At 42.1% G+C, this 15,000-nt stretch overlaps 2 protein-coding genes across 4 annotated transcripts in view; one reads left to right on the forward strand and one right to left on the reverse strand.

Moving 5' to 3' along the window:
• Positions 1-3,556, forward strand: part of znrf1 (zinc and ring finger 1) — a 27,929-nt gene extending 24,373 nt beyond the window's left edge. The window contains exons 3-6 of one of the 3 annotated variants that reach the window (XR_006035257.1): positions 238-343; positions 917-1,010; positions 2,044-2,403; positions 2,725-2,738. Coding sequence is in view for 2 of the 3 variants with exons in the window: in XM_042111443.1 (XP_041967377.1) it covers positions 238-343; positions 917-974 (164 nt within the window). In the remaining variant the exon portion in view is untranslated. Of the gene's footprint in view, positions 1-237; positions 344-592; positions 696-916; positions 1,011-2,043 lie in introns of those variants that run through there. The other 2 variants (XM_042111443.1, XM_042111444.1) reach the window with 2 other exon arrangements.
• Positions 3,557-4,446: 890 nt separating this feature from the next.
• ldhd (lactate dehydrogenase D) overlaps positions 4,447-15,000 on the reverse strand; it is a 13,391-nt gene continuing 2,837 nt past the window's right edge. Inside the window, exons 4-11 of the mRNA XM_042111418.1 lie at positions 14,781-14,922; positions 13,802-13,961; positions 13,347-13,546; positions 12,731-12,859; positions 11,499-11,626; positions 11,177-11,267; positions 9,135-9,246; positions 4,447-5,318 (exon numbers count right to left, since the gene is read on the reverse strand). Of these exons, the coding sequence (XP_041967352.1) occupies positions 5,153-5,318; positions 9,135-9,246; positions 11,177-11,267; positions 11,499-11,626; positions 12,731-12,859; positions 13,347-13,546; positions 13,802-13,961; positions 14,781-14,922 (1,128 nt within the window). The 3' untranslated portion in view covers positions 4,447-5,152. The remainder of the gene's footprint in view (positions 5,319-9,134; positions 9,247-11,176; positions 11,268-11,498; positions 11,627-12,730; positions 12,860-13,346; positions 13,547-13,801; positions 13,962-14,780; positions 14,923-15,000) is intronic.

A 15,000-nucleotide genomic window follows, 5' to 3' on the forward strand; every position in this document is an offset into this window, starting at 1 on the left:
ACACACACACACAGACTGTCACACACACACACACACACACACACACACACACAGGCATACACACACACACACACACACACACACACACACACACACAAACATAGACACACACACTACTCTATAATCTTTTCACTAAACAATCACACAAAACACAAAACACCACAGATTAACTGTCATTTACCTATTCTTCCCTGGTTTGGTTATGGTTGTGTGTGTGTGTGTGTGTGTGTGTGTTAGATGACGTGCTGGCACGTGATTCTGGAGAGTGTGTGATCTGTCTGGAGGAGTTGCAGCAGGGAGATACCATTGCTAGACTTCCCTGCCTCTGCATCTACCATAAAAGGTTAGATCTGTGTCTCTGTTATAGTATGTGCTGATTCCTATTCTTTTGGTGCATAGACTCTAATAGATAGACTCTGATTCTTACTAGTATAAAGTAGACTAAATGGGTCCCTCTGATTCTCACTAGTAGAGACCCTGAATAAGTCTTGATTCTCACTAGTACAGACTTTAAAATAGTTTATATGTTGTATAGACTAAATGCCTCCTAAATGCCTCCTTTAGACTCTAAATCAGACCTTCTGATTCTCAGTTGTATAGACTCTAAATGACTCATTTTGAGTCTAAGTTGTATAGACTCTAAATGACTCCTGATTTTTAGCTGTATGGACTCTACGTAAATTACTCATTTTGAGTCAAATTGTATAGACTGTAAATGACTCCTTTTGAATCTCAGCTGTATAGACTCTAAATAACTCCCTCTGAGTCTCAATTGTATAGACTCTAAATGACTCATTTTGAGTCTAAGTTGTATGGACTCTAAATTACTCATTTTGAGTCTAAGTTGTATGGACTCTAAATGACTCCTTCTGATTCTCAGCTGTATAGACTCTAAATGACTCCTTCTGATTCTCAGCTGTATAGACTCCTGGTTTGAAATCAACCGGTCCTGTCCAGAGCATCCATCTGACTGACTGACTTGCCGTCTAGTCGAGCTGCTGCAGGCTAAGGTGGGAAGACAGAAAACAACACGCCGACACCCTTAGCACCAACACACAGAAAACCCCATGCTAACACACCTCACACCCAACACACACAACACTGCATACACTGTGGCCGTGCACATAGCATAGCACCTGTTAATTACTCGCAATTAATAGCACTATTTCCTGAAAGCTGTTAAACACTGAGACACCAGCTCTTCATATGCAGACAATATGTTATATCTTTGGTGATGCTACATGAAAAGAAGTCTGAAGTACATGAAGGCTTGGCAGGATTTAATCTTAAACTGGAAAAAAGTGTTGTATTAGAGTTGTATTTATGTTCTGTCAAACCAACCATACGTATAATTGTGCTGCAACGTTTCGAGCCTGCTCGGTCTTCCTCAGGCAAAAGGAAGCCAGAGGAAGACCCAGTAGGGTCAAAACATTGCAGAACAATAAACATATGGGGAAATAGCAGAGTGCGGGCACCTCATTCTTTTAGAATGTTCTAAATAAGCCTTGAATAAGCTAGAATGCTCTAAATAAGCTCTAGACTGTTCTAAATAAGCTTTAAATAAGCTCTAGAATGTTCTAAATAAGCTTAAGTTGTGTCCAGACCCTTTGCACCTCACTGGAGGGGATGTGCACACTGTCACTACTGTCAAACCAGCCACACATTCCAGTTGTTGTTACTGTTTAAAAAGGATTTGTGAGTTTCTAATGGTTACTTCAGTTAATTATGCGTGTAGTCATAGTGATGAATTTAGTGGAAAAATGTAACCCTGATATGAGTCTTTTTTTTTCTTTTGCATCTTTCTTTGTCTTCTCACATCTATGTGTCACTTCCTGTTTTCACCTCTGCCTATATGTGTGTGTGTGTGTTGCGCGCGCGTGTTGGCGTTTGTGTGTGTGTGTGTGCATCTGACTGTCTGTATCCTTCTCCCTCTGTCTTCTCTCCATCTATGTGTCTCTCATTCAATGCCTCCTTTTTGGGGGCGTCTCTCTTCCTCTGTCCGCGTCTCCTTGCTTGTCTCTGTGTGTCTGTCTCTACCGTCAGGTTGCCTCCTGAACACCCCCCACCCCCCGGATATCCCCGGACACTGAACTGAGAACCAAATGACAACAAAAGATGACGAGAGAAGAGAAGAGAAGAAAACAATCACTCTATCCACTGACAGATCAGCCTTCTTCCAAAGGATTCATTGCAAAATACACCACATGATAATAATAATAATAATGATGATGATAATAATAATGATAATTATAATAATAATAATAATAATAAAAATAATTAGAGTAAATACTATCAACTGCATTGTCAGCCCCAAAAATCCCTTGTTGCCCCACCCACAGATACAACGCATTGGGCATCACTTTGCCCCATTCCCCACCACAAGCAGTGTGTGTGTGTGTGTGTGTATTGGCTGGGGTTTGTTGCTGTCTGAGATGTTTTGATGTCAGCTCCTACATGTTTTAGGGGCAGTAAACATCTCAGTATAGACTCCCCATGTGTGTGTGTGTGTGTGGCTGAGTGGTAGTGGGAGTTGCCCTATGAGCGTGTAGCTCCAGACTTTAGGGATAAATCATAGAACATGTCTAAATGTTTACGGTCCGCATGCCTCATGTGTGACTGATTGGTGTTTGTGTGTGGGACAGTTATGTGTGTGTGCGTGTGTGTGTGCTTCAGTTGTGTAACTGTGATGTAGATATGGGTGTGTATTCCTGCTGTGTAACTGAGGTGTGTGTGTGTGTGTTTCTCCTCATGGTTGAATACTTCTTTCACCTACCAGGAGTTCTGAGACTTGCGAGACACTGGCCATCATATTTTCTCTCTGTAAAGGCCTACAGTGCGATGTGTGCTGTGTATGTGTGTGTGTGCGTGCGTGTGTGTGTATGTGAGTGTGTGTGACAGACAGAAATACCTGCAAGGAATTGTTTGTGTGGGGTTATAATGAGTGGATGGAAAAACTGATGAGGTGATGTTACTGTGACAGTAACACTGAGAGACAAGCAGCTCTTTCTCTGGACTCGATGAATCTCAACCGTGTGCTGTTGTCTGCAGAAATACTGGTGTAACAAAAACACACACAAACACAGACATACACACACACACACACACACATACAGAGACACAGCCATAGTCAGAAGAGGTTCTTGTGCAGGAGATGAGAATGAAAGGCTCCTCTGTCTTTTGGTGGAAAAACCTGGACAATCCCCCATAAACACACACACACACACACACATACACATACACACACAGACGCACACAAACATTTGCTCAAATAAAAGACTGAGAATAAAAAAAGAATATGTGTGAGGACCTGGTGAGTGGGTGGAGTTTAAAGTCTCCACACCCTCCTCCCATGCTCCTCCCCTTCTATCTGTCATGTTTGTATGTTACTTTGTTTTATTTTTTATTTATGTTTGTTTTTTTTTCTTCCAAGGCTGTGATTGGACGCTTGTGTTAGGGAGTAAATGTACCCGTGAGATCTCCATGTACAGTCTGTGGAAGGAGTCCTAAATGAAAATGACAGACACAGTAATAATAAAAAAAAAAGACTGAAGAACAACTCTCTCGCTGTGTGTGCATGTGTTTGAGTGTGTGTGCGTGTGTCTGTGTGTATCCATGCATATTTTTACAGTCAAGGTGGTCCCTCTGTTGTTTGGATCTTGTCTCTTGCTGTGTTTAGAAATGCGACAAATGTGAGGAGTCCCAGCAGCAGCAGCCTCATGTGCTAAAAGGGAGCTAACAATGTAAGTGCTTAATGGGCAAAAGCCCATCTCATCTAAAAACAGTTGAAGTCTATTTTCGGTCACAGGCAGCAGGCCACCAGAGACATCGAGGGGACTTCACAGATTCATACTTCCACAACCTACTGTAGCGTTAGCATTCATTTTAGAGCGCTAGTGAGTAGCGACTAAACTTATACTGTATATCCTGCCCCTAGTGCCTGGGACAGTAGTGTAGGTGAAGTCTGTCTGAGGCTAATATCTTGCTGCTGGACTGGTCAGAGTGGTGCTTAGTACACAATCGCCTCAGGCAGTATGTCATCACAGACAGTCCAGTGCACAGAGCCAGTCCTGTGGCTAATATGAGGCAGTGCTGCTGACTGTACAGCCTTTTCCTGTGACAGAGTATCTGGTCTCTAGTTTCTAAGTCTCTTGTGGTGCAACAACCATGATTCAGTAAACACTCTCCACTGTTACCATGGTGGTTGCTACACAAAGGTCTTGGGAAACTTGCATCACTTCTGGACTTGTGAGACTTTAGCGGCTGTCTGAATCTCCCTGTGTGGGAAAGCTGATTGAGGACATGGTTGTGTCTCACACCAGTTGTGTTGATTGAAACACCTCAATTTTAGCACATCTCAACTGAAACCAATGTCTAAAGCAAGCTTTATATATCCAATATGATATGAGATTACTCATGTAAGCTATCTCTAGAATGAAAAAAAAAGGGAAAACTGAACATTTTTCATTTTTATTACTGGACAGAAATCCAAGGATTAAAACTTCCTATGAGGAGGACGGAAACGAGGTTTGATCACATAACTAAAGCAAAACAGCCTCATCCATAGAGCTGCCCACAGCTGGACTCTTCAAGCTGGTTTTCTATGAAAATTCAATCCAACCATTGATACACATCAATGTTGAATACATAAATACACATTGAATACATATGTATACATACACATCAAGCAGGGTGAGATTTCACAGTAATTTGAAAATCTGGACAGGTGAAAGTCCTTCAATTGCTGAAGAAAAGAAGAAAAGAAATGTACTGAACATACACATGCAGCTCCTGATTTTGTGCTTGGCAACTGGCTAAAATTAATAAATGAACTTTGTTTCATGATTATGACAATGTACAATTTAGAAATAATCATAAGTGCTTCAAGAACAAGGGGAAAGGGCCAATTCAGGTCAATCAGAGTACTCCTTGGAGCTCAACCATGAGACAATCAGTCCTCCGAGAGGCCTGTCACACACAGCTTATCATGCTCCTGCTCGTTCCAAACTCCCACATGCCCCCTGGTGGTGAGAAGAGACAACTGCAGGCTGGCATCTCTACGGTGGCTGAGAGGGCCGGCAGTCACAGCCACAGCAGCAACAGCAGCAACAGGTGTAGCACACATGGGTAGTGGTGGTGGAGATGGTGGTGGTGTTTATAGAACCTTCCCAGGATTCATGAGGTTTTTGGGGTCCAGTGTGGCCTTGAGTCCCTGCATGACCTCCAGAGCCAGAGGGCCAACCTCCTCCCTCAGCAGGGTGCGTTTCCCCAGGCCCACACCGTGCTCACCAGTGCACGTGCCATCCACAGCCAGAGCCCGTCTATACACACACACACACACACACACACACACACAGACAGACAGACAGACAGACAGACAGACAGACAGACAGACAGACAGACACAAACACAGACAGACAGACAGACACACACACACACACACACACACACACAGAGTGTATATCCATTTGAATAGATATAGTCACATACTGGCTATACTAATTTGTGTAAAGCAATGCAAAAGAATTCCATAGACTGACACACACATCTCAATACTTTCCAATGAGTGTCATCTCAATACTTTCCATGAGTGTTTTAACTATCCTGCAAGTTGTCTCACAAGGTGAACAAAAACACAATTCATATCTTGGAAGCAACATCACTTGCAATAGGCAGGGAAAAACTTAATTCGCTTTGTATTATAAGGCAGACGCCTGGCGGCCTTGAAAGCCTTGCTTAATAGAAATGAGCAGTCTGGGCGGATTTAATTAGGAGATGGAACCCAAATTTAAGGTTACTCCTTCCGTTCTGTGCAACTGCAATTACTAGAGAGCTGGAGGCCACAGGACAGGGTGAATGAGTTTGCTGGCATAATCACTAGTCAGCTGTTTTATTCAATTCAAGAATTCAAGGATTTTATTGAATTTAGCTGTACAGCTTTCCTGTACAGAGGTGTCCCAAGGGAATCAGAAGGATGAAGATGTGAAGGAAGATTGTAATAAATGTATAGCCGATATGTGTAGCAAACTACGGGTGTGATGATTTGGAAAGAACTTCATATAAGTATAGCCGATATGTGTAGCAAACTACGGGTGTGAAGATTTGGAAAGAACTTCATATATGTATAGCCGATATGTGTAGCAAACTACGGGTGTGATGATTTGGAAAGAACTTCATATAGCCGATATGTGTAGCAAACTACGGGTGTGAAGATTTGGAAAGAACTTCATATAAGTATAGCCGATATGTGTAGCAAACTACGGGCGTGATGATTTGGAAATAACATCATATGAGCCATACTGTATGTGTAGCAGGTGTTATGATATGGAAGGAACTCGTATGCTTCTACATAAGGAAGTTAACTAACAAAGCTGTGGTGATGTTTTATACTTCAGTAGTTTTTTTTATATGTTACAACGCAGAACAATATGCAAAACAGTGAAACTGAAGGTGATTAAGAATAGACCCTTTCAAGAGAGTTCCATTATCGGCATCATAGTTGGCCCCACAAGGCTTCCGTTTTAACATTCCATAATGTTATCTTAATGCAGAGCAGAGCCTTATACATGGATTTCTATGGAACGTCACGAAAACATGCGTGCGCAACCAAGAGGCAGAAAGCACCATAGAACAGCATAGAGCAATGCAAAAGAGCAAAAGAATAAAATTAGTTTTTGTGCTGAAAACTGCACCAATTCGAAATCACGATGGTTAGAGAATGTTAAATATGTTCAATATCCCTATCGGAATGCATGTCTTCGCCAAAAATGACAAAATACGATGTTATATTAATAACCCAAATGAACGTCAAACTTTGAAATATAGTCTGAAACGAGATGTTATTATCATTGAGACAACAGGGGTATACAAAAAAATCCGATTGTAGCTTACAGCAGCCGACTATTTAGGTTAAGTTTATAACGTTGTGGACGGCCACCAAGCGTCTTCTGCCTCACGGCTGCGCGCGCATCTAGTTTTGTTGGTAAACGGGAAACCCGTGTATAGATAGATCTATTCACCTTATTCAGCCCGGCCCATTTTTTAAAATTCACGTTGTCTTTAAACTTCCGGTCGGCTAGCTACGTTGGGATAACATGGCAGAAGAGGATAGAGAGGCTAACTTACAGAACAGCCGCTCCAAAGTCAGTTTTTTCCTAACTTCAGATAGGAAAGCTGTATAACAGAAATGTCTTAAGTCACCAAAATCCTAAATAAACGTTCCTAACTTTAGGATGACTCATAATATATGATGCCAGTAATCTCGATAGAGCTCAATGTATCGCAATGGATGTACTGCTCAATCGGAAGTTCGGAGACAATGTGGGCAAAGCTAGCGCCCCCATGTTTGCGCGCGGAATAAGGTGAATAGACCCTTTCAACAATAAAAACAAAAACAATGCTTGAACGTTCTATTTGGGCCCCAATCTACTTCCTCTGCATTAAGATAACATAATGGAATGTTAAAAAGGAAGTCTTGTGGGGCCAACTATGATGCTGATAATGGAACTCTCTTGAAAGGGTCTATTAAGGTTTTGCACCTAGGTCATAATGTCATGTGACCGTTTGTTTACAACTAGAGTGGTAGGCAAGAATGGTAGGCAAGGCACTGCAGAGAGTGGTAGGCAAGCCTACAACAGTCGGGTTGCATAGGCTACACATAGTTACAAATAGCTTCAAAATTGAAATTTTAATATCAAATATTGACCGGGATGCCGACCACTTGTGTATGCCCTAACAGTTGGTTTTACAATAAGAAGCAAAAAGGCCACGAACGACCGTTTAGCCTACCCATCCTCGTGGTTGTGGAGGATGATCATTAGCAGCTGTGAAGTCTTTTATTCTCAAGATGGCCTAATGGTGTAGCCTACTGTCTACGAAGACGTAGGCTAAAATACAACTATCTACAGTCATCCAAAAATGAATTGCCAGAGATAGGCTATGAAGGGAAAAAGTGCAGCATTTTAAACATGGCAAGATTTTTTTTTTTTACAGTTTGTTCTAATTTGTCTCGTGAAATTCGTGCTTGTGGACATCAATCACCTATCTCCTGTCCTATTTCACGTTATCATGAGTGTCATTTGATTATATAAATCACAACAAATGCTAATAAATGAAAACAGAATGGGCTTATGTGCTATAGCCTACAGGTCAGTTAGGCTAACTCCCGTCTGTCAAAATAAACTGATTTGATCCTATGTTTAGCGATCACACAAAACTTAACACAGCAACCTCAAACACCACTGTTGAACCTAGGCTACTGCTTCAGTCATGTAAGAAATAAGCATTTTATGAATTCTCTTTACCTTTATCTTTATTATCTTTTATCGCTGTTATGTTATACGTTACAGGATTCATGACTAACAACATAATGTTACATGATGCTGACTGACGCTGCATGGCTATGTAGGCTACCGTTTTAACGTCTGCTGAGTCTACTGCCTACCAAAACCTGTCGCTGTTCAGTTCAAGTTAAATGATCAAATATTGTTTGATTTTGTGTCAACTTTCAGAGGGAAGACATGTTCCTTTCTGGCCAAATTTCACAGCTTCTAAGAAAGTCTATCGTCTTCGTGTAAACCGAGTTTTGAACAGAGAAAAAAAGTTAAGCTACCATAGGCTACATGCAGGTTCTCCCATAAAGTTATCGATACAGATCAATGCACCAAATCAGGGCGATTTTAGCGAAATAACGTTCCTGTGACAGGCTAGCAAATATTGAACAATGGGATAACGTTTCATCATCACCTTTATTGATGCCTGAAATGTTGACATTGCTGAAATACAGAGATGTAGCCTACTGAGAGGCAGCTGCAGACAACGATGTTCAATGGGTTGAACTTATCACTTGCCTACCAGGTGGATGTAAACAAAGCTATAGAACCTAGAATACGTCACATGAAAAACGTTAATATGGCTCTGATGCAGAGGAAGTAGATTAGGAACCAAATAGAACGTTCAAGCATTGTTTTTGTTTTTATTGTTGAAAGGGTCTATATGCAGATTCTAGCAAGCCCTGAGTGTGGTGTATGCAGATGTACTGTATAAATAGACATTTCCGTTGTTCGGTTGTATGCAGGTGATCTAGCCATGTCTTGGTCAGTATGTGTAGGGTTGAGGAAAGGTGTATGCAGGCTTACCTGGCCAGTCTCTCTGTGAACTGGTGAACTTTGAGCACCTCTTCTGGGTCATTGGGGTCCAGGACCATCAGACAGTGGAAGTTCCCGTCTCCCACATGTCCTGCTATGGGTCCTGTGGAGCACAGCAGGGCCTCTGGATCAGTCAAACTAACACCCTTCATCGCTCGTCAAAGTGTCAGTGACTTCATTACAGGTGATAGAATTCTCCAGCATTGAGGCAAAGCATTCCGGAACACAGATAGTGCTGGTAGAAAGATTGCCTGGTATCTATATAAAAAACATCTCTCAAAATTGACCTCAATACATTTCATGAACTTGATGTTATACAACTCCCTCATTACAAAATGATTACTATTTTTTCATGTATTAGGCTATTAGGCTATTAGTTCTCCTTCAAGAACAACAACTACAACAACCTTAGACCAAAAAGAGAAGCTATAGCTATAGGAGTGATGGTGGTGTGTGTTCTGTGAGACTATACACCAGAGGAGGCTCCTTCATTGAGGAAAGGGAGGAACACCCTCACTAAAATTTCAGAGAAAAATAAAAAATATATAAAGTGAATTACTAATCTGATAAATTACTGTTAATATTACTATTTTTAACACTTTGAATGAACAAAATCGTTCCCCTAGGTCAAAATGCCAACAGCACCCCCTATCGCAATTGAAAATTACTGTATGGAGGAGCTTTCTCCTCAAGCCCCTCATTGAAGTCCATTATAAACGGCTCTGACCCCAGCGGCTCGTGAATCAAGTCGTTTTCAATGGCCAAAGGAGGAAGCTCCTCCGTACAGTAATTTTCAATTGCGATAGGGGGTGCTGTTTTTAGCGGCAACGGTGCAAGAACGTTATTTGCAGTCATACAGCTAAGAATCTTGTGTTGAACGGAAAGCTTGTTTTTTGCTCGTGAAATAAACAGTACAATGGAATCAGGACAATATCCATCTTTTATACATTCAAATACAGTGCGAAGGTTAGGATCAAATCAGGAAGACCAGTTCCAAAAATTCCTAATTCAAAAAAAGATTGTAAGGCTAGTGTAGGCTGCTGAATGCTACATAGTATGACAAATGGCTAACTGGTAACGTTAGCACAGAAAACATAGGCCAGCAGCTGTAGGCTGTCACAAACGTGGACAGTTCATTTGGTGATAGGCTAAAACATTTTTGGATAGTTATGCGTTGCTATAATCATCCAAGTTATGCCTTAACTAAACAATTGTTAAATAATGTTCTTGTTGTTAATATGTTATTGTTACTAACTGTATCTTTGGATGGTAACATTGTTAATGAATGTTTCAGACCATGACGCATTCCTGTAATGACGTCTTCAGTAACATTTGCCTTTTGAGTATAAATTCACTCAGCTTACAACCTGTCTTTAAATTATAGCGATTTGGCTTTAAAAACAATAGCATGTTACAAATAACCACATTTAAGGTCTATTTTTTTTAATGGTAAATAGTTACATTGTTTTATAAAACAAGTGTCTATTTTTAGTGTTAAAGACTTTTCTGCAAATGTATTACATTGAGCAAAACCTCCAGACTTTTCATAATTTTGCACATCTGGAAAACAGTATTTCATAACTAGACCTACATATCTTCCCTGACCTAAATTTACATTTCTTTACATTTACATTTATTAATTTAGCACTATTATCCAAAGTGACTTATTGCACAACATTGCCAGTTAAAATGCTACATAGTACTGCTGCTATAAATGTGTCGGGGTAGGTGGCCTACATCTATTCACATATTCACATAACACCAATCAAGCGGACATTCCTTCCTCCGTTATTTTTTTAACCACCGGCCGCCACTGCTATACAACCCCCCCCGGGATCTCACAGTGCTTAATGTTTGTTGACAGAGTTAAACCCAGATTGCATATGAAGTGCAAGTCTCTCGAGATTCCTCAGCATAAATAAATAAAACGCTTGCAGTAACTGTTCCCTCCTCTGTCTTCCATTCGGAGACATTTTCTCCTGTGACATCTTGGAGGTGAATACAAGGAGGAGGAAGAGGTAGACCAAGCAGACCTGTGAGGCCATTTTGGATCAGGTCTTCCTTAGTCTCTACAACGACCTCAGGCAAGCGGGAGAGAGGAACACAAACATCTGTGGCGTAGGCCTGCAGAATCAAACACACACACACACACACACACACACACACACACACACACACACACACAAATAGGGAAATTTGTATACACTTGCGGTACAGTATGTACAGCTTTGTGGCCAGGGCAGGCATTACTTCAGAGGACTGAGTTAGCGCACAGCTGCTACTGATTGAGCTGCACCGTGCGTTGTGATTGGCTACTGGGCTAGTGATGACGGTAGTTGGTTTGGCACCACTCACCTTGCAGCCGGGTCGGAGTGCCAGTGCGGCATACCAGGCGTCGTGTCTGGCCTTCCACAGGCGGGCACGCTTTGCCTCATCGTCCGCCCACGAGAAGTCGGAGCCTCCGCTGTCCTTCGCTAACTCCTCTGGGAGAAACACGACACACGCAGACATGTCATAAAAACATACATGTCCTCCACGACACATGCAGACATGTCATATAAACATACATGTCCTCCACGACACACGCAGACATGTCATATAAACACGCATGTCCTCCACGACACACGCAGACATGTCATATAAACATACATGTCCTCCACGACACACGCAGACATGTCATATAAACATACATGTCCTCCACGACACACGTAGACATGTCATACAGTATAAACATACATGTCCTCCACGACACACGCAGACATGTCATATAAACATACATGTCCTCCACGACACACGCAGACATGTCATATAAACATACATGTCCTCCACAACACACGCGTCGCGCATGTCTTACAAACTTTCTCTCTTTCACACACACACACACACACACACACACAAATACACACACATAAATACACACACATAAATACACATATACTGTATGTAGTATGGAAGAGAAATATACAAACATTGTGCAAATAAAATATACAAGTATTCTGCAAGCGATACACTTTTCAAACATAACTCACTGATAAATCCCTCAAAGGTCATACACACATCAACATGCATTAGGGCTGCACGATTTGGGGAAAATATCTAATTGCAATTTTCCTGACAGATATTGCGAGATAATTTGTGCCACTCCAGATTGGTGAGCATGCCCGCTGCACAAAAAGTACAGCACTCCTGACCAACTGTGATGCTCACCAATCAGAATGTCTGTGCCCCCTCACGCACTACGCACACTCTCCAATCAGAAGTGGCATAGTCAAGGAGGATGAAATGAATATAAAAGTCAGATATGTGACACAAATTGCACAATTATTTGTAGCTTTTTGCGATGAGGTAATTGCATTGGTTCATATTGCGATTATGATTGTGAAGTCCTACTGTAACTGTGCAGCCCTAACATGCACACATACAATACATTACACATCCATACTGTATATTGACGCACACAAACATTCAGTCATAATTTAGTCAGTGATGAGCACAGTGATAGACACACTGAGATGTATAAACACAACGCAAAACAACAAACACACACACACACACAGAGAGAGAGAGACACAGGCACACTCACACACCTGTGATAGAGACCTGCTCATCCAGGCTCCTGGCGCTGCCATGGAATTCCAGGAAGAGGGTGGGCGCCACAGGATAGGCCAGGGAGTTGTAGCGGTTACACGCATCAATCATCACATCATCCAGAAATTCTGCAGGCACACGTCAAGGGACGTCATTAACACACAGGAGACATCACCGAACAATCTACAAATCTGCAAACAGATTTTTCTCTTGATGAACAAGAGAATATCTGAATAGTTTTTTTTTATACAAGAAATATCACAGAAAAAACAACAGTCTGTGTATTAAACTAAACAACAATATGCAAACTGTCAACATGCCTACAAAGAGTCCATCTCACAAAGTCTTTCCAAACATCTCCCTAATTTATATAAATCTGTACACACTGCCCCAGCACTACATCTGCTATATGCACTTCTGGCTACAGTATATGTAAAACTGTATGTCGTTGTACTGACATGTTACTTGTGCAGTGACAATAAATAAAAATGACATCTAATCTAATATACTGTAATCTAAATACCTAACACAGACACAGAGTCCATCGCAAATGCTTCCCAAACACCGCCAGACGAGATGTGTGTGAGTGTGTCTCCGTTTGTGCCAGGGTCTCACCGATGCGTGCGATGGGCACTCCGGCCTGCAAGACCTGTACGGTGGTGTCCACGGCAGCCTGGACGGATGGGAAGGAGCAGACAGCGGCGGCGACGCCCTCAGGAACCCCGTACAGTCGCAGCGTGGCTTTGGTCAGCACGCCCAGAGTGCCCTCCGAACCAACGAACAGGTTAGTCAGGTTGTACCCGGCAGACGTCTTCCTAAGGAAGGAGGGAGGGAGATGGACTTCACTTACAGGCTAGCTGGTCCGACCCGAAACACCCACAACTCTGCTTCCGTTGTACTGTAATGCCTGTTCTTAGATAAAACACTCTTTCCTTTGTGCAACCAATTCGTGATATTAATCTGATTTTTTTTTTTTATTCGACCCAGGTCCCCGTGGGCGCTTGGGCCCATATGTGGTGTGTGCGCTGCAGCCGCAGGAGAGCAGATACGGTGCACGCGTGGAGGAGCACCTGGCGCGGCGGCCCTTCCCCGCTGTGTGGATGATGGTGCCATCAGCCAGAACCACCTCAAGGTTAAGAACGTTCTCCCGCATGGTTCCGTAACGGACAGCGTTGGTGCCGGATGCACTGGTGGCGGCCATACCGCAGAGCGATGCGTCTGCTCCAGGGTCTGTGGACACAGGCACATTTAACATCAGGGTATTGACAAAGTCCTTATAGGCAAATCCCCCCACTTAGCAGCCATCTTGTTAATGCGTTTCGGGAAGTTATTGGGAAGCTATTTTCCTATTCAAATGAATGGGCAGGCATTATGTAAGGGAGGTCATATTGACATAACAAGTACATCAGACGAATCCGTGTTAAAATTTGAATTGAACGACATATATATATATCCCCCCAAATAAGGCAAAAAAGAATACAAATGCAGTTGGTTACTTAAATTACAGGAAGGGGTGGGGTAGACAACAGCCATATTGGCATTACGAACTAAACCCATACATTTCTATGGAGGATTCTTTGAGTGCTGTGTCTCGTTATTAGAAAGTCTTTGGAATTGCTTCCACAATCAACTTCCAACACCCATCACCTGTCATTGTCAAGTTGTCTCCTACTCTGAATATAAACTAAACCAAGTGTCTGTGTTCCATGTTGGTGTCTGAATCATGTCATGATATATATACAGTATATATATATATTTTATAAGAAAGTGATGCAACCAAACCTGAAAAAGATCAAACACTGATGTTCAAAATATTAATGCATAAATATAAATATACTGTACATTTCAAAAACACAATACTGGTGGCTTTGTTTACTCATGAAGTACAACCAGCTTCAACCAGGTTTAGGTGATCAGGTCTGAGAGCTCTGTTCAGATTTCTAAATGCCATAGTGGTCATCTCCAGATCATATTGAAATGGTCATGCAGTTTTCCTCATATTTAGGTGCAGTGTTCCTCTGGCCACATTTAGGTTCAGGCGTTTCTTACCCACAGGGAACCACAGGCCTGTGTCTCGCAGGTAAGAGTTGAGGCCTTTCCGCGTCACACCTGGCTCCACTGTCACGTCAAAGTCCTCTGGGTGCAGGTCCAACACCTGGTCCATCATCCGCAGACTGAAACACACACCACCCTGCAAGCACGCACAATTCAGTGGCACACAATCAATTACAGTGTTTCCCATACATTGACTTATTTGTGGTGGCCCACC

This window comes from Alosa sapidissima, chromosome 11 (assembly GCF_018492685.1).
Source record: "Alosa sapidissima isolate fAloSap1 chromosome 11, fAloSap1.pri, whole genome shotgun sequence".
Lineage (NCBI taxonomy): Eukaryota > Metazoa > Chordata > Actinopteri > Clupeiformes > Clupeidae > Alosa > Alosa sapidissima.